We start from the raw sequence: 24,012 nt of genomic DNA on the forward strand, positions 1-24,012 counted from the left end.
CCCTATAGAAGGGAGGGAGGGTATAAAGGGTGCCGCGGCGAGGGGAGAACCTCGCCGGATCCGGAATAACGGAATAAAGGAAAGGACGGCGGCGAGTAACCGTGGCGATAACGCACCGAGGGCGCGTATAACCTAACACGGCACCTACTAAACTAACTAGCCGACCCTCGTTAGCTATTGGCCCGGAGGTAAGATCCGGTTTTCGAATAGCAATGAAAACGGGGCCGCGGAGCGATACCGTAGCGGCCACGCACGATAGAACTACTTATATAATAAGAGCGCAGGGATTTCTATCTATTAACGGTTTCCCCTTAAGAATTAGAGAAGGATTATTGCCTAGGTGGCTAGCCTAGCTTAGCTAAGCGAGAACAGCGTCATAAATAATAAAATAATAATACTAGAGGTCCTTTTGAGGAATAGTATTATATAGATATACTATAGTAGCTACTAGTTCTGGCTATATATTCTATTAGATGTCTAAGACTATTACGAGAGTTCTCGCGATAGTAAAGATAGTGTCTCCGTGGCGTTCTGTCTTAGGGTTCTACGTAGCTATATATAACGATAACCTCTTAATTAAAATCCGTCTCTTATTGGTCTACATATCGAAGCCTTTATAAAAGACTCTTTCTCTATCTAGGCGGATTACTATAATTATACATTAGTATTACCTCTATAGGAAGAACTTGAAGGTCACTATCGTGAGCAAAGCTAACTTATAATCACGCAGGAACCATATAACAGCTTCATAATACAGGGTTCGTATAGAAGTGTTAGTAAACAAATAAGGTACGCTAAAGATATATATGTGTATTAAAGAAGAGTAAAAGATACTCTGCGGAAATATCTAACTATAAGGAAAAAGGAGGGGAAATCGATATAGATATATCGGTCGGAAGTACTCTATCCGAGTATATAAATAGCGTAAGTTATACCCCGATAAGTGTGTAGTGGTATCTGACACACCCTCCTAGAACTACAGGATTAATCCTGACTATTCTGCTCAATCAAAGCCGTAAATCTAGGGTAAAATAAAGGCCTAGCTATTACTCTAACGGTTAAAGAATAGCTTATTAAAAGGCGCGCTCTTTTTATGCCTAAAAACGTTAAAAATGTGTAACAATAGGTGGTTAAATTAACCCTAAACACACGTTAGAACGTTAAAAACGGGTGTATACATAATAGTCTAGAGGGCACCAAAACAACGGTTAATCTAGGCTACAGATTTTAAACTCAGCACGGCGCCTCTTATTAATTGCCTTAAGCCCCCTGGCGTAGGACCTCTATTCCTAATAGATATATAAACGGCTTATATTTCTGCGGGGGAAGTACCTTCGTTAGCCTATCGCTGACTATCTCTTAGGTTAAGATCCAGGCGATTAGGACCTTCTTCTATTAAATACCCTATCAGGTCTAAAGAGCGTGGATATCTAGATACTTTAATCTAGAGGTGACCTAAGGGCGTGGTGCCTCTAATAAACTTCTTATTTAATTGTTATCGTAGTACATCGTTAGAGGCTTATTTTTAAAGGTTAAGGTTAGGTCGCGCACTAATCGCCTAATCGCGATATACTGCCTAATTGTAGCAGAAAGTGCTATAAGCTCGGCTTTAGTACTAGAGGTTATAACGCTTATTTACTTATTTATCTTCTAGTCCATAAGACCCCCGAATAATAGTATAGTATAGCCTTAGAAGCTATACCGAGTCTTATAGTCGTCCCTAAAGGCTATATTAGAATTATAGTAAAGTGCGTGCTATAGGTGGTTATTACGTGGTCTAAAGTAAAGGTATAGGGACTTAGTAGAGACGAGGGAATTTAAATACTTATCTACGGTATCGTGATACTATTCTAACGGGTTAGTATTAAATTCGATAAGCCGTAAGGCGGCTTTAGATATATTAAGCCGGGTATAATAGGCCGTGTAATTAATAGAACCGACCTTCTGCAGATATAGATGGATTAATTCTGCAGAGGCTTATTAATCAGTAATAGATAGTTCTAAAACGTTAGGGAAAGTAAGAGGGCTTTTAACCCTACGCCTACTAAAGGGGAAATCCATCCCTAAAGCCTTAATCTTTTCGGTAATATAGTTCTTAAGCGAAAGCTAAAGCCGATATTATTAGCGATCTTAAACCACTCTAATCTCTAGGAACCACTTAAGTGGGCCGAGGTCCCTTACTTAAAAGTGCTACTATATCCGTTATATAAGAGAATTAGTAGTAGATTAATATTCCTTCCTATGAATTAGAATAATATCGTCTACGTAGAAGAAGATAATTAGTTCCTTACTTGTAAAGACGTAATCGTCTTTAGTCAGTTGCTTTAGGTTATACGTATCGAAAACAGAAGAGAGCTATTTATGCTATAGCTTAAGTGAGCGATATAGGCTATATAACGCCCTGCATAGGCGTTATATACCGCGCGAGGGTAGTCGTGATAGCTTTAAAACAGCCTCGAGGTCCTTATCGCTCTTCGTGCCTTTTACTGCTTAAAGCAGCTGCTAACCGGGCAGATCCTTAACGTAGATCTCCTTATTGAGGGTAGCATTAGTAAAGGCATTAACTGTATTAAGCTAACGTGTTTCTAGATTAAAATAGGCAGTAATAGCTATTAACGACCTAAAGGTCCTTCCTGCGAGGGTAAAGGCATAGGCGTTAAGGTGGTTTTTAGGCTATGAATCGCCTCGCACATATAGCCTCGCCTTAAACTTACTAACGTACCCCGATAGGTTAGCCTTATACTTAAAGACCTATTTAAGGTCTAAGGTATATTACCACCCTAGGGCAGCTCTGCTACTTTAAAGGTGCCTATTAACCTAAGTGTATCCACCTCTTATACGGCTACCCTAAGCTATTATAGCTTATAGGGGCTTTTTAGTATCTAAGACTAGTTTAACGGTTTCTTAGGTATCTCGCGGCGTACTAGCGGCTTTTTCGGCTTCTTAAAGGTATAGTGGGAGTTATAATCGTCGTATCTAAAAGGAGGTCGGCGATTACTAGTAGGCCGCCCTATAGGGGTAGGCGTTAAAGCTAAAGCAGGCAAATAAGAGGTTAGTTATTAGGCCGTAATAGTAGTAGTAGTAGTGGGATTAGACTTCGCTGCTTATAGAGTGGATTAAAAAGTAGTGGTAATAGTATTGGCCTCTTTAAGAACGGATTAGTCAGGCGATAATAATCCTATTCCGACAGTATTGTCGGTGGCCTCGCTTATAGCCTCCTCTAAGGTGGAGGAAGATCTAGAGGAAGAACCGCTAGTATCTTTAGATTCCTCTTAATCGCTGTGTTTAATTAGAGGATCGTTAGAAGCTAGCGAAAAGGGCGTATAAGCAGGCCTTGAAGAAGAAGAGGTTATTCAAGAGTGTAAAATTAGTGCCGTTAGTGCCGTTATTAAAGATAGTAAAACAGTAGTTAAAGAGGGCAAATGAACGGCAGGCATAACGGCAGGCATAACGGCAGGCACTATACCTACTACGGCCGTAGTAGCCGTTCCACGTACTACCTCTTAGTTAGTAACCTATTAGTTTTTAAAGGCGTTTTCGGTGGTTTTTATATTAGTAGTGGTTTGTAATTATATACTACCACCGCTAGCTACCCCCCTAGATCTTAATAATTAAGGCTGTTATTAACGCCTCCTTCCGTCTTATAAAGCCTCTATTCTGGAGTTCTGCTATGTTGCTACAGATATACCGAAATCAACGATCTCGGTTCTAACACTAAAAGGATCGTGGATCCGCCTTTAATCCAACGGCAGATTAAGCTCTTTATATAGCTCTAAAGGTATATTAGACTCCTCTCCCCTATTTTTATAAAGGACTGACTCGTGGAAAACAACGTCCCTTGTGCGTAGGATCCTCCCTAATTTTAGTACCTAAATCCGAAAAATATTAGTGCCCTCGTAACCGATTAAATAACCGATATATACCCTCGGCGCGAGCTTTTCGTTCTTATACCTTCCTTACAGGTAGTTAGCAGTCAACGCGTACGCCTTAGAACTTTACCCTTTTAGGTGAGTAATTAAGGGGTTAGTTCTGGCTATATAGCTAACGATACCCTCTTTTTATAGCCACGCGTTTAATACTCCCTTAGGAGTTTACTAACCTAGATCCCTATATAGAATACGGTTATATAGGTAAGTGGCTACTATAATAATCTCTGGCTATATATCCTACTAGAAGCCTAATATCTATACTAGTACCCTCGCGATAGCGAAGATTATACTCCTATACCATTTAATATTAGTATTCTATATAGCTATATATAGAGCTAATCTTTCTAGCAGGATACCACGATCTAAAGACTAGTCATCCAGCTTCTTCTATAGCGCCCTCTCTCTGTTAAGTCTAATCACACTAATAAACAGCCTATACTGCCTCTAAGTTAGCTATTAAGGATAGTATATATTTATACCCTAGTATTATTGTAGTCACGTTTTATACGTGCAGGGATCGTGGAATAGAGTAATAGTATCGTCGCTGTTGGCGGCAGGATCTATAGAAAATAGATCCGCGTTAATCCTCTAAAAAGGCCTTATTAGCCTATAGGTGGGTGGACGTCGCGATACTATCCTTTTTGCCTTACTAATAGTGTAAGCCCCGTAGTCTACCACTAAAGGTACCGCTCTTCCTTCTTTTAAAGCCACGATATCTCCCACACACCCTTTTAACAGCTACGCCAGTGCTTAAGGGTTAGTATGCCCTAGCCTCCTATGCTATAAACGGGCGTCGGCCACGCTTATAGGCTTTAGTTCCCTCGAGCTATTAAAATAGCTCTGCTACTATAAGCGTTATAGCGTGCCCTCGGTTGATTTAAGGGTATATTAGCCGTTAACGTTAATTAACGGTAGGCAGGTACGTCGGTCTATTACTAAGATATCTCTGCAAGTTATAAAGATAGCGTTCTAATCCTTCCATAACCTACGCGTCGCTAGCAGCGTTATAGAATATCCATCCATAAACGCCACGTTCTTTAGTATAAGGGTATAAGGATATCCTTTTATATCTTTAACCTAAAGACGCAGGGTACCGTACCCCTCTACTAGATTAAAGGTGCCGCTACCTATCTAAAATTTAACGATAGTGGTAGCAGGCTAGAAGTCCTTAAGCAGGTAGCGTTAATTAGTTATAGACCTTAGGGACCCCGAATTAATTAATAACTCGTTAAAAAGGTCGTTACTAACTACCTATTTAGTCCATAAGAGCGAGAAAACCGATAACGAGGTCGATAATACTACCTTTGCTTCTATAAAATTAGAGGCAAAATATATATTATAAGAGCTATTATTAGAATCCTCTTCCCTATTATTAACGAAATTAGATACTTCCTTAGACTAATCTTTCTCTAGTAACTTATCTTTAGACTCTTTTACCTTATTTTTCGCCTTATCGATATCCTTTTTAATATACTCCCTAAATCTTTTTTACTTAGAAGCATTCTAGCTCTTAATAACGCGGTTAAAGCGTTCTACTACCTCCTTTATAGGCGTAAAGCCCTTTTAGCGGTGTATCGGATTAACGTTCCGACAGCCACTCCACGGATAATAGTAGCATTTAGCTCTTCCTATCTTAACGTAATCGTAGATAAATTCCCTTACCGAAGAATCCTCTTTTCCCTATTACTACTAACCTCCTTAATTAATAGGCTACTATCTACTATCTTTATCCTGTCCTAGGAATATCGCTATATAAAACGATAATACTATAGGCTTTTTATTAAGCCTATAGGGATATCTATAGCGTAACTAAACCGTATATTCGCTTATAACCCCTTCTATAATAGGTTAGTCTTCCTTATCTTCCCTTAAAATCTCTATAAAACACGCCCCTAACTACTCTAGAGCTATAATACCGATAGCCTTAAAAAACGCGTTAAGTTAATCCTCTATAGTATTAGAAGATCTAACGCTATAGGTCTTCGAATCTCGGTATAGCGATATAAAGTCCTAAAGCTAACGCTTATAGGGTATCCTCCGTATATTTTATATATATTCTTCCTATCTCTTCTTAACTAGGGACTTCTAGGCAGCGTTAGTAGGTTTAAGATAGTCCTTTAAGGCGATTAGGATATCTTTAACTTCCTTCTTCCCTATATACTAATCTTTAAGATTAGGATTAACTATCTTCGCGATATAGTCGTGAAGAGTAGCTAGACCTTATTACTATTACTGATATTTATTCTCTTTTACGTTCTATAGCTTAAACTTACGATCCTAGGCATTATCTTCGTCACCTTCTTTTAGTTCTAGAGGTTCCGAGGATTCAAGCTATTAAAGACGTTTAGATTTCTTAAGGTCTAAATTAATAAGGTTAGAGACCTAGTTAGCGTAGGCCATCTGTATAATAGCCTTAATCTAATAACGCTATTCTTTTAGGAAGGTGAGAATCGTATAGCCTATTATGGGTAACGCCGTAGTTAAGGCTATCGTCTAACTAACTAGGACTATAAGGAAATAAACTATCGAAACCGACTATAATAGACTAATTAAATAAGGAGCGATTGAACGAGATAGAACGAGATAGGGCATAAGCGAGTTGAACGATTTGAATAAGAGGGGATTAAGCAATCTAATAACAGAATAACGGTTAAAATAAAGCAGGCGGACGTAGCTAATAATGCCAAGCTAACCGCTATAGACTTAAGGCTATTTTGACTGTCTTAAAGCTGCAGGATCTATTGGAATAGCTTCGTTTATTAGAACGCCGGGCTTATAACTGTCAGCACACAAATAAGGTATGCTAAAGATATATATGTGTATTAAAAAAGAGTAAAAGATACTCTGCGGGAATATCTAACTACAAGGAAAAAGGAGGGGAAATCGATATAGATATATCGGTCGAAAGTACTCTATCCGAGTACATAAATAGCGCAAGTCACACCCCGATAAGTGTGTGGTGGTATCTAACAGGAAGTATCACGACCTTTATACTATTATAGGCCTCGTTTAGGCTAAAGAGATTAACCTCTACTCTATACCATAGTATCGTCGTTTAGTAGTTAAGCGAACTTCCGGAAATAACCTTCTTTGCCTTGCTAAGGGCATAAGCTATATAGTCCACTATAAGAGGACCTTTTTAACTACCTTTAATAACGCCACTAATATGGGCATCTCCTATTTTCTCGAGGGTAGTAGCGCCGGCATAGCCTAGCCTCTTATACTATAAACAAGCGTTAGCTATACTTATAGTAGGCGTTATAGAGCCATTAAAGAAGCTGCTTAGTACGTACTATTATTAACGATATATTTAAATAAGGGCGTATTAGTCGTTCACGTTAGTTAACAGTAGGTAGGTGTATCGGTCTATGAATAAGATATCTTTGCCGTAATAAAAATAGCCTTCTGACCTTTCTATAACCTGCGAATAGCTAGTAGTGTAAGAGGGTATCTATCCATAAAAGCGACGTTTTTTAGTATAAGGGTATAGCTAACCTTTTGTATCTATAACCTCAAGACGTAGCGTGCCGTATCCCTCTATCAGATTAGAGGTGCTACCACTTGTTTAAAATCTAACGATAGTGGTAGCAGGCTTTAAGTCTTCGAGCAGGTAGCGTTGATTAGTTATATACTGTGAGAACCCCGAATTAATTAAAAACTAATTAAAGAGGTCGCTGCTAACTATCTATTTAGTCTGCAGGAACGAGTATACCGACGGCGAGGTTAACGATAATCCAGGCGATAATTTTAAAGCCATCTATTCTTCTATAAAATTAGAGGCAAAATATATATCATAAGATTTAGTATTAGAATCCTCTTCCTAATTATCCACGAATTTAGATACTTTATTAGGCTGATCTTTCGGCTATAACTTCTAAGAGTCATTTTCAGTACCCTTTTTAATGCTTTTAGCATCCTTTTCGATATTCTCCCGGAATCTCTTTTACTGTTTCTTATCCCAGGTCTTAATAATACGGTCGTAGCGTTTCAAGATCTCTTTTAAAGGTGTGTATCCCTTCTTCCTGCATGCCTTATTAACGTTTAGGCACTTCTATAAGGGCTTATAATTATATTTGCTTCTCTTTTTACTACAGTAGTTGTACAGCCATTCTTTTTCTACTATAAAAAGAACTATTTGGTGCCCTGTTATCCCGATTATGCCGGCTATTCCTTACCTTTTTTATCCTTACCTAGGAAGGTTACCATATGAAATAATAATACTATAGACTTCTTATTAAGTCGGTATAGGTAACAGCAATATAGGCACGTTGTATACTTCTCCACAATAAATTAGATTAACAGTAGGTTATCCTCTTCTACCTATAGGAGCTCTATAAACTATACCTCTAACTATTCCGGGGCTACGCTCCTAATAGCGTTTAAGAAGTCGTGAATATAATCTTTCTTAGTATCGTCACGAACATTATAGGTCTTAGCATTATAGTATAGCTTAATGAAGGTGTCTAGCTAGCGTTTATACGGTATACACCTAATATTTTATATATATTCGTCCTAATACATCCTAATCAGTGACTTCTAGGCGGCGTTTATCGACTTACGGTGCGTCTTAAGGGCTTATAATATATCCCTTGCTGCATTCTTACTGGCATACTAGTCCTTTAAGACAGGGCTAATAGTCTCGCAATATAGTCGTGTAAGGCGTAGAGGCTCCTTTATTCGGCCTTATAACGATCTTTTTTTACTAAATAGATCTTAAACAGTATATCCTAATTAGACGTATTATGTTATGCAGTAGTAGTAGGCGGTTATAGTGGATCGGTTCTGATACGTTGTGTAGGCCGTTTAGCCTGTTTAAGGTCAGGATTAATAAAGTCGGCGATATCGTAAGAGTGCGCGATAATCATCACGGCTTTACTCCAGGGCCTCCAGTCTTTCGGGGCGGTAAGCGTTACGAGGTCTATAATAGACACTACTGCCGTAGAGTTATCGTTATACTAAAAGAAACTAGTATAATAGAATAAACGGTAAGGTTGATTAACTAAACTAAACGATTTTGAACGATTATATAATAGAAAACGATAAAAAGATTAAATAAGAATATTACTAGCAGAATAGCTTTAACTATAATAGACTCAAGGCTTTAAAATAGGATATCTAACTTAAAGGTATTTAATTAATCGGGATAGAGGTATTTTACTAGAGTACCGGGCTTATAACTGTCAGAATATAAATAAAGTACACGGAATTATATATATATTTATCTAAGTAAAAGTCGTAGTACTTCAAGGGGATATTTAACTATTATAAGAAAGCAGGGGAAATAACTATGGATATATAGGATTAAGATACTCTACACGTCTACTATAATATAGTTTATGGCACCTCGATAAGATAGCTAAGGGCGTCTTATCGCATGTTAAAATGCACTCATCTGACTCTTCTGACTTGGGGGAAATCTTCGGGTGTGTGTATTATGTTAAGTTATAATATATACAAGACCGTGTACTTTATTTTTATAAGGGTTCGTACTCCTCCGGAGGTACTACTCTATTTAGATCCTATCCGGTATTTTACCATGGGTCCACTCTTATTATTTCCACCCCCGAGGCTTATACCTACCCCTAAGGCTCGTGCTAATACGATATACCCCCTTAGTTAGAGCGGATCCACTTGTCCGGGCCGACTAGCTAATTAGAGGCCTTGGTTTAAACCGAATAGCTCTTAATCCTTTCTATCGTGAAAATAGTCTATCTTAACAATAATCCTCGAAAAGGCTTTTAAAAACGCCCTTAAACCAATCCTTTTAATCGTTTAATTTAAGCTTAATCCCCGGCTTCTGATTAGTCTGATTAGGTTAATCGCCGCCCGTTTAATCCTATCGCAGGGACGCTCTAGAAGAGCTCCTATAATACTAGTACCACGTTTAAATCCACTCTTTACCGGCGTAGCCGTTAAAGATATCTCCTGCGGGCATAGCCGTTAGTGGGTATCTTTTAGTTGTATCTCCGTAGTAATAACGGTGCCGAGGCTTATAGTAATAGTGATAGTATCGTTATAGTAATAGTAGTGCCGATATAACGAGGAGATCTCTCTATAAGGTCCCGTAGTAATAGTAGTGGTTCGTAGTAATAGTAGTGGTTCGTAGTAATAGCGATTAGTTTATAGTAATAGCGATTAGTTCGTAGTAATGCCGATTATATCGCTATAATAATAGTAGTGCTGATAGTTCCGTAGTAATAGCGGTGGGATCCCTTTACTAAGGCGATAGATTAGATATTCCTTATAGACTTAAACAGCACCTTAAGATCCTATACGAGGTCCCTAATTAATAGCTTATTATTATTAATTCTCTACCTATTCGTTATTACGTAGATATAATACTATTCTCGAGTAATAGGACGTATCGCGTAGAGCGTATTTTCTACCTAATAATCTATAAAAGCTATCTCAATAACTATAACGGCTTATTAAAAGTTGTTCACGTATTAAGGCCGAAAATATAGATTATTCGAACTAAGAAAGGAAAGGAGGAAGGGAAAAGTCTAAGCGGTGTGTAGGCAGCTAAGTATATATAGAATCGCACGGGCGTCGCTAGGAGGTCCGTGCTTCTTAGTCCCGGCTACTGCCGGGGATTATTCCGCGGGCTATAGCCCGTAATATACCCCCCCCCCCCCCCCGGCCGGAGGCGAGGTCGTGGTCGTGTTATAGTCGCGCGGTCGTGACCTTATATTGCTCTGGCCTCCCTGCGTGGAATCTGAAAATAGCCTCCTTTATTCGGCTCTCTTAAAGGCTCCTTCGAAGGGAGGTAATCCGTAGTAGCTAAGATCCTTTTAAGGCTAAAATAGTATAAAGGAGCTTTTATATAGCGGTGCTATCGCGGGCTCCTCGCCGGCGTGCGTGCTTATTATAAATAATATACCTGCTGAATATATAACCGGGGGTTATTCCTTCCACCTAAATAGCGTAGGAATAGTAGTAAGATAAACCTCCTACTATTCTTCGTTTTTCTCTATTTTCTTTCCCCTCTATAACTTCTTTTTAGGTAAAAAAATGTTTTTGATTAATTTTTCTATACTATAAGTAGCCCCGAGATACCTTGTAGGTCCTGTGGTAGTATAACTAACGTCGCCGAGTAATAGCTTATATCTTAAGCCGCTTATATCCTTATTATAGTAAGTTAGTACTCCTTTCGCTTATAGTTTAGTGCCGTAGCTAACCGTTAGTAGATATTAGACTTCGCTTCCCCTAGTAAGCGCCCTTATAAGGTTAGTAGTGATAACGATATAAGTTCGTGGCCCCTATTACTACGGTTACGAGGTCGGCCGTAACTAATAATAAGTAGACCCTAACCCCCCCCCTATTAAGAAGAGACGTGCGCCTAAGAACCACTTAGGTCCCCGCCGACTCGCCGCCTACGCGTAGTACACTACCCGGTAGTGTAAATAAGAATATAGTATTAAGTGTTACTATTAATCGGGCCCTAGCGCGGCTAAGGCCGACGCTAAATATTATAAGTGCTTATACCGTATTTATAAGTGTTCCGAGGTAGGTATACCGGTTATATGTATAGTAACCGTGACTAATAAGTAATATAGCTCCTGCCCGCCGCCTATAACGCCGCTAACGCCTTATAGGACGCTACTTATCTAATAAATAAGGATACCGATAATAAGAATATAAGTTTATACCTGCCTTTCGCTTAATAGCCTTTATACTAATTCTTCCGTATAGAATTATCGCTAGTTCTAGGATATTTACGGCCGTTTTTAGGTCGCCCTTAGCTTAGCTAAGTTAGGTAAAAACGTTCCTACTCCCTTACCGTCCCCCGCTCCTACCGTCGCTATCGCCCTTATTACCGCTTCTACTCCTATCGCCGTTCCCGCCGCCGCTCCCGCCGCCGCCCTGCCTACCGTTATTACCCCGCTATCCGCCGCCGCTTAGCCCCTTACTACCGAGTTTTAGGTAGGTATAGTATAAGCCCTTAACGATATCGCTACTTTTATACGTAGTATAGATAAGACGCTTAAGGAGGTATTATAAAAGTTAGAGGATAAGAATAACGACGTTACTATAATATTTTAAGAGGTTCGTAACCTCTTTTACTCCGTGCGCCGCGTGTATAAGTATTATATAGCCATGACCCCCTTAGCCGTTAGGGATAATCCGGGGGCTACTCCTAAGGCTACGCTCGCCTTAGCTCCTCCTTAGGAGGAGTTATAGGTAGGTGCCGCTAAGGACGGTATAGCCTTATAAGAGGAGGAGCTAGAAAAGGGGGAAGTTATAGAGTAATAGGTTTTTAGGTTATTTTTACTGTTTTTCTATTACTTATAAATTAAGTAGGACGGGGGTATATCCTTAATATAACTTCGCTCTTAGTTCTTATCCTCCTCGCCACTATATCGGCCTTCTTTCGCGTTTATATCTCCTTCGTATACTATTATAAAGGCCTAGTATTTAACTATACCGGGCCGTATTTCTTCTTAAATTTGTTAAGCCTTTATATCTCCTATAGGCTTTTAAGTGATTCCTACGTTAATTCTACATAACCCTTTTATCGTATTAGTACTTCCCGGGCCTTACTACAACCTTGCTTTCGGGTACGGGCGTAGAGGACTTCTTTTACCACCTATTCCTCCTCCCTATCTAGCCCTTTATAGATAGGTAGTGGCTAAGGGTCTATTATCGTTTACCCTAGTAGGGGGTTATAGTCGGCTCGTTATAGGAGATCTATATAGAAATGGTTATAGATCTATAAGGGGACGTTTAATTCTATAACGTAGGAGTTAATAACCTTTATAACTTTATATTTATAGTAAAGCTAGGTAAGTTTCTTTAAGGGCTATAGCGAGGAGTAGTTACCGATATCTAGCTATATAAGGTCATCTTTTTCGAACCTCTTAGTAGGGTAGCGCCGACGGTTTACTAACTCCTCCTAGCGTAGTTATATAGCGGCTATTATAGCTTAGGCGAACTAGGTAGCTTTTTTAAGGCGACTTAGTAGCTTATACACGGAAGCCTTACGCTTATTAGTTAGTATAGTCTTATTAACTTAAAGAGGATCTATATAGTACCCGTAGTATAGGAAAAGTAGGCTTAGTTAGAGTATTAAGTTTACCCGGTTATTTAAGGCTAGCTATATTACCGGTAATAGCGTATTCTAGTCGTCTTAGGTGTAATAGGTATATACCCGTAAGTAGGCTTAGACTTCCTAGTTAATACGTTTAGGACCTTTATCCGTTTAAGGATAGTATACGGTGCTTAGTCGTTATGTAATACCCGTGAGTTTATAAAAGTATCGCTAAAAGTGGCTAGTCTAGTTTAATCCCCTATTACTAATAATAGACTTAGGTATTCTATAGAACCTATAGTAGTATAGTAAGAACCGTTTAGTATAGGCTTCGGTATCTATAGTATCTATCGCTTTAAGCGTTACCGATTTTAAGAGTTAGTCGGTGATTACTTATAGGTATCTATACTTACCCTCGCGGGTGGGTAATAAGTCTATTATAAAGTTTATCGCGATATCATAGAAGATTCGCTTTAATATAAGGAGTAGGCGTAGTAATCCTCTTTTTATACCCCTTTATACGTGGCTAGCTTAGTATATATCGTAGTTCCGTATAAACCTTTTAATATCTTGATTTATACCGAGCTAGAAGAATTAGCGGGCGATTAGGGTAATAGTATTATCCTTACCTAGGTGTCCGCCGACTACTAAGTCGTGAATCGCTTATATAAGACGGCCTTATAGCGGGTAGTTAGCCCTATCTTCGCTATCCCCTAGCACTTATAGGCGGTTACGAAATATTAGCCGTCCTTGGTCGATTCTATACTTAGCGATCTATATTTTAAGCTTTAGCTTAGGGGGAAAACTCTATTCTCCCGCTACTATTACGGTAAGGGTACCTTAATAACGCTTATCGGTGGCCCTGGCTTTATCTTATAATCGCTATAGGTCGGGGTTTACTTCGAAGACTATAATTAGCTTTAGTAATGTTACTTTTACTAGGTATACTTAGGGGGAGATAGCTATATCGGGGATTATCTAGATATACCTCCCCTACTCTTAGATATCGGAAGTATCCTTAGGCGTGTCCTATTCTCGATATAAGAGCGCGTTAGCCGCGATATTATTAGCCCCTCGCCTATACTCTAATACGAAGTTATACTAGGCGAGCTTAGTAGCTTAGCGACTTTAGCGCTCGGTTAGGGCCCTTTTTATTATAAAGTATCTAAGCGCTTTATAATCGGAGTAAATCTAAAACCGGCCGCTGCCTATAAGCTCGGCTTTCTAAGCTTATAGGTAGTCTATAATTATTAGTATCTCCTTATCGTGAATCGGGTAGTTATAGTCGGCGGAGTTAAGTCGGCGTAAGTAGTATACAATAACGTACTTATATCCTTATTCGTCTTCCTATAAAAATACGCTATCTAGCGCGAACCCTAAATAATCCGTTTCTAGCTAGGTCTTCTTTCCGGGTTACTATTATTAAAGGTAAGGCTTTTCCTAGAACCTCTGCTTTAGTTCCTTAAAGGCTGCCTTTTATAAGGGGCCCTAGTAGAATAGGGCGTTTTTCTTTATTAGGGCCGTAAGTGGCGCCGTAATAGCTATAAAGTCGTGGATAAATATCCTATAGAAGTTAGCGAACCCTAGGAAACTTTATACTTTAGTCGTAGAGACTAGCGCTTCCTATTCTATAATAGCCTTTAGTTTCTCGGGGTTATAAGATACCCCTTTTTCCGCCGTAACGATAAACCCTAAGTATTTAACTATATTAACGCTAAACTCGTACTTCTTCGGGTTAAGGTTTAGCCTAGCGTTTACGAGGGTACTAAGTACTCGCTATACCTTCTCCTTATAGTCCTTATTAGATCCGTTTAAGTAAACTAAGATATCGTCTATATACGCGGAGATAAAATCGTTAAGGAACTCCTATAGCGAGGAGTTAATATATCGTTAGAATATTATAGGCGCGCCGGTTAACCTAAAAGGGTATACTAGCTATTTAAATAGTCTAAACCCAGTACAGAATACGGTCTTATACTTATACCCGGCTATTATTCGTATCTTATAGAAGGCGGCGACGATGTTTAATTTAGGAAACTATTTCGCTTTAGCTAGGTTATATAGGGTTTCTATAATTAGGGGGAGTGGGTAGCGATCTTACTAAGAAATCGTATTTAGGGCGTAGTAGTCGTAGTAAAATCGGAGGCCGCCTCCTAGCTTCCTTATAAATAGTATAGGCATAGAGGTAGCCGAGCTACTCGCACGAATAAATCCTTTATTTATTAGATCCGTTAGTATCGTCTATAATATAAGGAGCTCTTCACGTGATATATTATAGAGTAGGCCCTATAGTAAGGTTTATTCGTTATTACTACTATCCTTTTATAAGTAGACCTTATAGTCGGCGCTAGGTCGGTATAGGAGTAGGCGTATAGAGTGCGAGGGCGTAAATAAGTCGCCGAACTCTTATATAATACTCTCGGGGATATATTCTCGCGGGTTTACTAGTTCCTTCGTGTTTAAGGCCTTTTCGATATCCTTTAGCGATAGAGCCTATAAATCCTTTTCCTATCTTTTTCCCTTCCGGTGCTATAGTTATCTATATAGCCCTACAAATACGGACCCCGTTATTAGTGCTATAGTACGGATCTTTTATACTGCCTTCGGCTCCTTTTCGCCCTAGAGTCGGATATCGATATCGGCTACTCTATAGCGGAGCCTTTATTCTTTAGCATAGAGGACTATATTATTATATTCTATCTATAAAAGCCTAAGGAAAAGGTCCTAGTCTAGACCTAGTATTATATACACGAAAACGCGCTCGGTATACCCTTATATATTTAGCGTAAAGACTATAATACCGGCGTTACTAGCCGGTTTAGTCTTATCCGAGAAGCCTTTTAGTAGTTATGTCTTTTTATCGATTAACGGTAAGCGTATTTTCTAAGTAAACGTCTTATTCACGGCGGTATAGTAGTTATAACCCGTATCTATAAAAGCGTTTATTAACCTACTACTATTAACTCTTACTTAGATTAATACTAACTCGCTTTATAGTAGCGGTTTAAACTCCTCCTACTCGTGTTACTCTCGCGCTATCGGCTCCGGTGCCCGATTTCGTATTAGAGCTATACTTTTTCCGAGTCTTCGGTATCCTCGGGAACGTTTTCGGGTTCCTCCTCTTAAGGGGATATTCGGGCTACCGTATCCTTCTTACTTTTATAGTACTATTAAACGTGGCCTTTCTTTTAGTAATTCTAATATATAATATTCGTGTAGCGGTTAGGTTTTTATTAGGTCCCCTTAGACTCGCGAACCTTATTAACCCTACTTATAGCGATATCGCTATTAGCGTCCTTAGCTAGTTTACGGGCGATAGGAATTAGTCGGTACGACGTACTAATACCTTCCTATCTCTACGCGATCGTCTATACTTTATCGACCTACTCGGAGTAGGTATCGAGGAGGTTAGCTACTACTAGGCTATTATATAGCCCGTTATTTAGGGCGTTATCGAGGAATAATATCTTAATATAGTCTACTTAGTCGTGGCCTCCTACTTAAGCTAGGCTCCTTTTAAAAGTTAGTAGGAAGCGCGCGAACGGCTAATTAGGTTTTTACTTTATCGCTTTAAGGGCGTTAGTGGCGCGACCTTATTCGTTACGGTCCTTATACGTGCGGTTAAGGTAGGCTATAAATTCCTCCGGGTTAAATTCACTATTCGTGCCTCCGTTACCGAAGAAGGTGCTAACTACCTGCTAAGGCTAGGTATCTAAGCACGTGTTCATTAAGTACTATACCTCCTTATTATTACGGAATAACGGCCTATCGAGTTTAAGTTTTAGTCGTATAGTCTAGGATTAGGCGGTGTATTCTATATATTTTCTACTGAATTTTACGGGAACGGCGACCTGCTATACCCGGTATAAGAGTATAGGTGCCGGCGGCGGTAGCGGAATAGGTATAGCAGTCTTTGCCTTTAATAGCCTAGATAAGGGTAAGGGCGTGACGACTAGGGTAGGTATCGGGTGTGTAGTAGGTACGAGGTGCGGGTTAAGTTAAGACCTTTTAAAGGCTACTTATAAGCTAGCGATTATATTATAAATAGGGGCGATATATATCCTTACCGCTTTTTATACGCGTTATAATACGCGTTTATTAATCTTATTATACGAGGTCCCTACGACTTACCCTTAGCCCCTTAGTAGGCTTGGGGCGAAGTGACCGGGACCTCCTTCTATATAAGCGTTAAAGCTTATAGTCTTATAAGTTCGAATATATAACAGCTTATTAAAAGTTATTTATGTATTAAGGCCGAAAATATAGATTATTCGAATTAAGGAAGGAAAGGAGGAAGGGAAAAGTCTAAGCGGTGTATAGACGGCTAAGTATATATAGAATCGTACGGGCGTCGCTAGGAGGTCCGTGCTTCTTAGTCCCGGCCACTGCCGGGAACTATTCCGCGGGCTATAGCCTATAATAATAACCCTAGCGTGTTAGTATCCTATTAGGGTAGCCTTCTAATTAGTAATCTACCTATCTATATCTATAGGAATAGTCTTTAACGGCTTAATAAGCTAATAATATTAACGTGGAGCCTTACGGCGTTAATCTATAGGCGTGGAAGCTACGTGCTTATAAAGGGTAGTAATCCACGCCCTTATATTATTCGCTTAATCTTCTTATAACGCTCTAAGAAGGTCGCTAAGAGGGATATAGATTATAGCTAGGATATAGGAGCGTAGGGTATTAAGTTCTTATTCCTGATTATCGTAGTCGGCCTTTTCTTCGCGATATACGCGGCGGCTTTGAAGGTAATAAACCCTACCTTAATCTAAGAGGTCGTTAATTAACTAAGGCTTAACGCCCTTTTCGGCTTCGTACTTACGTATATTAGGAGGCGTAGGCTTAGGTAGTAAGGAGGCTTCTGCTTCGTTATTATCCAGTTAAGAATTAAGGTAATTATTCTAAAGAGAGGAGAACTTCCCGCAGATACTATATTCCTATATAATCCAGTCTTTCTAGGTGGTTAGGGTTAGGATTTATTAATCGCAGTGAATATTAGAGGATATCTTCTATTACTTAAGCGAAGAGGTTAATTAAAGAAGAGGTGCTTATAACGTAGTTGCTTTTATAATAGAAGGGTAAGAAAGATAGCTTAAAGGTATAGAAGATATTAAATAGCTTTAAGCGTTATAAACCGGGCTTATAACTATCGCACGTTAAAATACACTCTTCTGACTTTTCTGACTTCGGGGAAATCTTCGCGTGTATGTATTATATTAAGTTATAACGTGTACGTGACCGTTTGCCCTATTTTTATAAGGGGCGGTACTCCTCCGGAAATACTACTCTATTTGGATCCTATCCAGTATTTTACCGTGGGTCCACCCTTGTCATTTCCACCCCCGAGGCCTGTGCCCACCCCCGAGGCTCGTGCCAATGCGACACATCTGACAACAGATAATGTGGATTCCGAATTCTCAACATCATCCGCATTTAAAAGCTCCTAGCTAGCTACTATCTTACACGACATTTGCACGAGCTGGTCCGACTAGGTCATCTTGCAATCCCCGAGAAATCATGTCTGAAACTGTCAAGCCCGAGCGACCACCAGGTCCCTGCTTGGGGTCTCTCCTGGAAGAAAATTTGCGAACAGCACAGTCAATATTCTGCTCAGGGGATGCGCCATTAGCCAAACGGACGACCGACACAGTACACAATCAGTCACTCGATGATAACCAGGATACCGATCATCGTTACCTTCTTGAATATGCCAGCGTCCGAACCCTCCCTGAATCCATCGCGGCCAGACTTCCTCCAATGGGCGAAGCGCGGGCTCCAACTGCACTGCAAAGAACACCGTCGCAGGCCCGACGACAAAAAACAGTCAAACTTCTAGAAGGTCCCGCCGCTGCTTCTCCTACAACCGCAGGTTCTCACTTCTCCGACACACTTGTGCGCCCCTTCGGGAACGTCGACCCTGTCTCGCAGACGTCCGTTGCAACATCCAGTAGGCCGCAATGGCATCCGCCCTGGAAACTGATGAGAGTCATCTCCGGCCATCTAGGCTGGGTTAGGTGCCTTGCGGTGGAACCAGGAAACAAATGGTTCGCTAGCGGAGCGGGAGATCGCACCATCAAGATCTGGGACTTGGCCACAGGGTCCCTGCGGCTAACACTAACCGGCCACATATCTACAGTCCGTGGTCTTGCTGTTAGTCCTCGCCACCCATACATATTCTCCTGTGGGGAGGATAAGATGGTCAAGTGCTGGGATCTTGAGACAAACAAGGTGATCCGCCATTACCATGGTCACCTGAGTGGCGTGTACACGCTTTCCCTCCACCCTACTCTTGACGTGCTGGTCACGGGTGGGCGTGACGGCGTAGCCCGGGTCTGGGATATGCGCACTAGGAGCAACATCCACGTACTATCAGGCCATACGGCAACTGTATCGGATGTAAAATGCCAGGAAGTTGACCCCCAAGTTGTCACCGCCTCCCTCGATTCCACCGTGAGGCTCTGGGACTTGGCTGCGGGTAAGACTATGGGTGTCTTGACCCATCACAAGAAAGGGGTGAGGGCTCTGGCTATACACCCGAATGAGTTCACATTCGCAACCGGCAGTACAGGGAGCATCAAGCAGTGGAAGTGTCCTGAAGGTGCCTTCATGCAAAACTTCGAGGGCCATAACGCCATCATCAATACTCTGAGCGTCAACCAGGAAAATGTCTTCTTTTCGGGCGGTTAGTGTATATTGCGATCCTTTCCCCACACTCGAGCTCTTCTAACTCTGGTCGGCTAGGGGACAATGGCTCTATGAGCTTCTGGGATTGGAAAACCGGGTACCGGTTCCAGTCTGTCGACACCACAGCGCAACCGGGCTCGCTTGATGCCGAGGCCGGGATAATGAGCTCGACCTTCGACCGTTCCGGACTGCGGTTGATTTGTGGCGAGGCGGATAAGACAAGTCAGTTTACCCCTTCTATTCACGGAAATATTATTACTCACTGTCAAATCGGGTACAGTAAAAATCTGGAAACCAGACGAACAAGCTACACCAGAGACGCATCCTTTGACATGGCAACCCTCTCTAACAAGACGAAGATTTTGAAATGGACGGTCCATGTTGTCATTACGGCACAGGAAGGTGGGTTGTCGGACCTCAAGCGGCGGACGAAAATCCGCTCTTTCCGACTTTTGGGCTGGACAAAGGAGGTTCGGTCCACTGGAGGCTGTTGGTATGGAATTCTAGATTACAATGCCCAACGCATTCATATCTGCGTCGTCTCGGAAGGCCATCCTAATATCCTCTTCTCCTACTGCCAGCCGCACCTTCCCTGGTCTTTCGGCCACTTGCGCCTCTAGGACTATGATTCCAGCGCTGGCCAAGTCAATAGCACAAGACTGGAGGCCCATGTCCTCCGCTACTGCGAGATCGGCGCTGGGGCGGTTATGGATAAGAAGCGGCGTGGGGCCTTTCATGGAGTCGTGTATGGTGATGCCCGGAGGTCCAAGCCCCGGCTTGATCATTCGCTCTGCTCCACTTACTACATCCGCAAAGGTTGCTTCTCCCGTCCCATTCCTTTGCATCTTGAGGAGAAGCGCCGCAAGTAGCACTCTGTGGCTCAGCGGTAGAGTCCGCAGGTACTGCTGGATGGGGTTGGATGTGGCCTCAAAGATCGCGCGTTTAATGGTTGCGATGGTCACTCGATTGTATCCGTTTTCGCGGCTTCGAATTTCCTGGCTGTCCAGCTGACGTCTTTTGTGGCTGGGTGTGGACATTTCGGCTTCGAAGCGCGCCTCGGCGAGTTCGACGGCTCTCCTACAAATATCGAGCGCCCTTCTGGCATCACCGCTGACGGCGGCGACCTTTCGGCTGGCGAACTGTGTGGCGTCAGGCTCCACGACATTGCCCGGAATGCCGTCTAGCCTTGATTCTATGATCTTCATCAATTGCTCGTGGGTGTATCCCGGAAACGTTATTCTTGTAAGGCCTAAGCGCTAGTTAGTACCAGTGTTGAACCAATTCTCGTCTTGAGAGCCAGACGTTTTCGCGAGCGAACACAACCCACCTAGGCGACTACTGATCTTATTACTCAATGTCCTTTCCGGAAGATCCATAGTATTAGCAACAGCAAGCACGATGAGTCTGCTGTGTGGGAGAGCTGGCCAATTGAAGAAGTTGTACATGACACTCTGGTTCCTCGTTACAAGTTGGTCCAGTTCATCCATCAATACCACGCATGGTATACGTCGTGGAGTTGGGTGGCTGAACTCTCGCTCGAGGAGATCCAGTGCCTGAACAGGGCTGACGCGCTCGGCTTTGAGAGCTTCCCACAGGAGACTATACGCCTGTTGGGGTTCTGCTATTTTCATGCCGTTAATCTCGACAAATATGAAATCATCCAACTCGTCAGACAAAACGCACCGTTCGAGCTGCGCGATTGCCTCTCGAACAGTAGCCGTCTTGCCCGTTCCAGGAGTTCCGGCTATGTAGATGCAGCTGCCTGTACCCTCTGCAATTGCAGCCTCGAGGTGAGAGTAAACGGACGAGAATTCCTGCTCACGACAAGGTAGGCTTGAAGGCACGGCCGCAACATGGAGGCGAGAGCAAGCCAGCTGGAACGGTGAGAACTCGTTCTGTGTCAGTCTCCGGGTAGCCAAGGGAGTGAACGCAAGAGGGTTTTTGACAAGGATACTGCAGCAACTATGAGCAATTTACCGGGCACGGTTTGTCACAGGAACGTAGAAAACGTACCGCTTGCGCGAAGATGGCGTGGTGATCGTCCGAGATTTAGATTTCGGTGTTGATATTCTTGTGCTTGAGTTTCTCGGCGTTGAGCTTTCAATGTTAGACCCGTCCTCTTCAAACGCAGACTCGGCATCAGGAGAAAGTTTCCTCGATGAGGGGCGTGTCCGGGTTGACTTCGTATTAGACTTCACAAAGTCAATTAACCGAGAAAGATCATCCTCTGACCCCTTATACAGTTCCTCCCAAACAAACTCGTCCGTATACGTAGCCGTCCTCGTGTTGCATCCGCGACGACAGACGAAAACCTTGGAGAAGCGCGGCGCTTTCCCGGTAGGGTAACTTTCCGCGAAGACTTCTGGAGACATGACAGTGGCCTTGCCGTTGATTGCCGCAAGTGGATTGACATCCCACGAGGGTGTGATGTAGAGTTCATTCTGTATGGTAAGCAATACCATCATTGCGGATATGCCCGGCCAGGTATAAAACCTACCAGCAGGGAATCGGTTCGTTTTCTATACTTGTTGCGAATTTCTGGTTCGGTTGAAAACCACATGAATTCTGCGGCCTTCTGGCCATCGTCATCTTCAAGAAACTGGCAAATAATAGCGACCCAAGCTTCGTGAGAGCCCTCTGCCTTTAATAGAACACAGTCGCCAATGAAGCAGCGGAACCTGCCGAACTGAGCGCCAATGATCTTATTGCCTCTTGAACTCGGTGCGTCCTTCGTGTCATATATCCATTCCCAAGGAACATCCAGAGTGCCGAGCTCGTCATCGGAGTCATCCCTCCAAACCCCAAGCCGTCGCCGGCGACGCCGCATTGACGAATTGAGTGACCGTGGACGCATCTTATCTGGGCAGTTTGTATATCTGGTGGATAAAGGCAACGGCTGTCAATATGGCCAGGATGTATAGATTAGTACTGGTGAAACCAGCTTCGGGTTGTCGTCAATATCGTAAGGACGGAATTCGTTCCTTGTGGTATAGGCGAATGGCAGGAGGATAACTCCCCACGTAAACTCATGTTCTGAGAGAAAGGCCCCCCAGGGTTAGGGAGCTTGGACGTTCTACTCCTTATGTCAGATGCCTACAGCCACCTTATCGGGGTGTGACTTGCGCCATTTCTGTAGACGGATGGGGTACTTCCGACCGATGTATCCACATCAATTTCCCCTCCTTTTACTTTATAGTTAGATATTTCCGCAGAGTATCTTTTACTCTTCTTCAATGCACACACACATCTTTTGCGTACCTTATTTATGTGCTAACAGTTATAAGCCCGGCGTTCTAATAAACGAAGCTATTCCGAGAGATCCTACAGCTTTAAGATAATCAATAGCTTTAATTCTATAGCGGTTAGTTTAGTATTATTAGCTACGTCCGCCTGCTTTTCAATTAAACGAATAAGCAATTAATTGCTTAATCGCTCCTTTTTAATCGATCAAGCACTTAATCGCTTAATCGCTCTATTTAATCATTCCTTTTAATCGTCCCGTTCCCTCGTAGTCGGTTCCGATAGTTTATTTCCCTATAGTCCTAGTCAGTTAGACGATGGCCTTAGTTACGGTAATGCCCACGATAGGCTATACGATCCTCACCTCACCAAAACAGTGGCGTTAGTGGATCGAGGCTATTATACAGATAGCCTACGCTAACCAGGTATCTAACCTTATTAATCTAGACCTCGAGGAATCTAAACGTCCTCGAAGACTCGAATCCTCGGAACCTCTAAAGCTAATGGAAGAAGATAATAATACCTAGGATCGTAAGTTTAAGCTATAAAACGTAAAAGAAAACAGATATCAGTAATAGTAACGAGGTCTAGCTACTCTTCACGACTATATCGCGAAGACAGTTAATCATAACCTCAAAGATTAGTACGCAGGGAAGAAGGAGGTCAAAGATATCCTAATCGCCTTAAAGGACTATCTTAAACCTACTAACGCTGCCTAGAAGTCACTAATCAAACGATAATAGGAAGAATATATATAAAATATACGGAGGATACCCCACGAGCGTTAGCTTCAGGACTTTATATCGCTATACCGAGATTCAAAGACCTATAGCGTTAGATCCTCTAATAGGAAAGAGGACTAGCTTAATGCGTTTTTTAGGGCTATAGGCACTATAGCTCCGGACTAGTTAGAACCGCGCTTTATAGAGATTTTAAGGGAAGATAAGGAAGACTAACCTACTATCGTGGAGGTTATAAACGAATATACGGTTTAGTTACGCTATAGGTATCCCTGTAGGCTTAATATAAAGCCTACTGCGTTATTATTTTATACGGCGATATTTCTAGGAAAGGATAAAGAAGGCAGATAGCAGCCTGCTGGTTAGGGAGGTTAGTAGTAATAAG

At 41.8% G+C, this 24,012-nt stretch overlaps 2 protein-coding genes across 2 annotated transcripts; one reads left to right on the plus strand and one right to left on the minus strand.

Moving 5' to 3' along the window:
- Positions 1-18,480: 18,480 nt before the first annotated feature.
- On the plus strand, positions 18,481-20,013 carry SODALDRAFT_281599 (pre-mRNA-splicing factor prp46; the record flags this gene model as incomplete). Its single annotated transcript, XM_028608296.1, has 3 exons — positions 18,481-19,645; positions 19,705-19,869; positions 19,928-20,013. 3 exons carry the CDS (start codon positions 18,481-18,483, stop codon positions 20,011-20,013), a joined length of 1,416 nt encoding a protein of 471 aa, XP_028464837.1.
- On the minus strand, positions 19,817-22,700 carry SODALDRAFT_298827 (ATPase). The gene is made up of 5 exons (XM_028608852.1): positions 22,145-22,700; positions 21,661-22,088; positions 20,975-21,600; positions 19,928-20,896; positions 19,817-19,869 (listed from the first exon to the last, which is right to left on the minus strand). The coding sequence occupies exons 1-4, from the start codon at positions 22,499-22,501 to the stop codon at positions 20,151-20,153; spliced, it is 2,157 nt and encodes a 718-aa protein (XP_028464838.1). The 5' UTR covers positions 22,502-22,700; the 3' UTR covers positions 19,817-19,869; positions 19,928-20,150.
- Between the last annotated feature and the right edge of the window lie 1,312 nt (positions 22,701-24,012).

This window comes from Sodiomyces alkalinus (genome assembly GCF_003711515.1).
Source record: "Sodiomyces alkalinus F11 unplaced genomic scaffold SODALscaffold_8, whole genome shotgun sequence".
Taxonomy (NCBI): domain Eukaryota; kingdom Fungi; phylum Ascomycota; class Sordariomycetes; order Glomerellales; family Plectosphaerellaceae; genus Sodiomyces; species Sodiomyces alkalinus.

Bases quoted from the DNA above. Each gene is read 5' to 3' on its own strand.
- SODALDRAFT_298827 (XM_028608852.1), bottom strand. From the start codon at position 22,501: ATGCGTCCACGGTCACTCAATTCGTCAATGCGGCGTCGCCGGCGACGG. The intron at 22,089-22,144 runs GTAGGTTTTATA...CTTACCATACAG, and splicing joins AACGAACCGATTCCCTGCTG to AATGAACTCTACATCACACC. The intron at 20,897-20,974 runs GTGGGTTGTGTT...ACTAGCGCTTAG, and splicing joins TAAGATCAGTAGTCGCCTAG to GCCTTACAAGAATAACGTTT.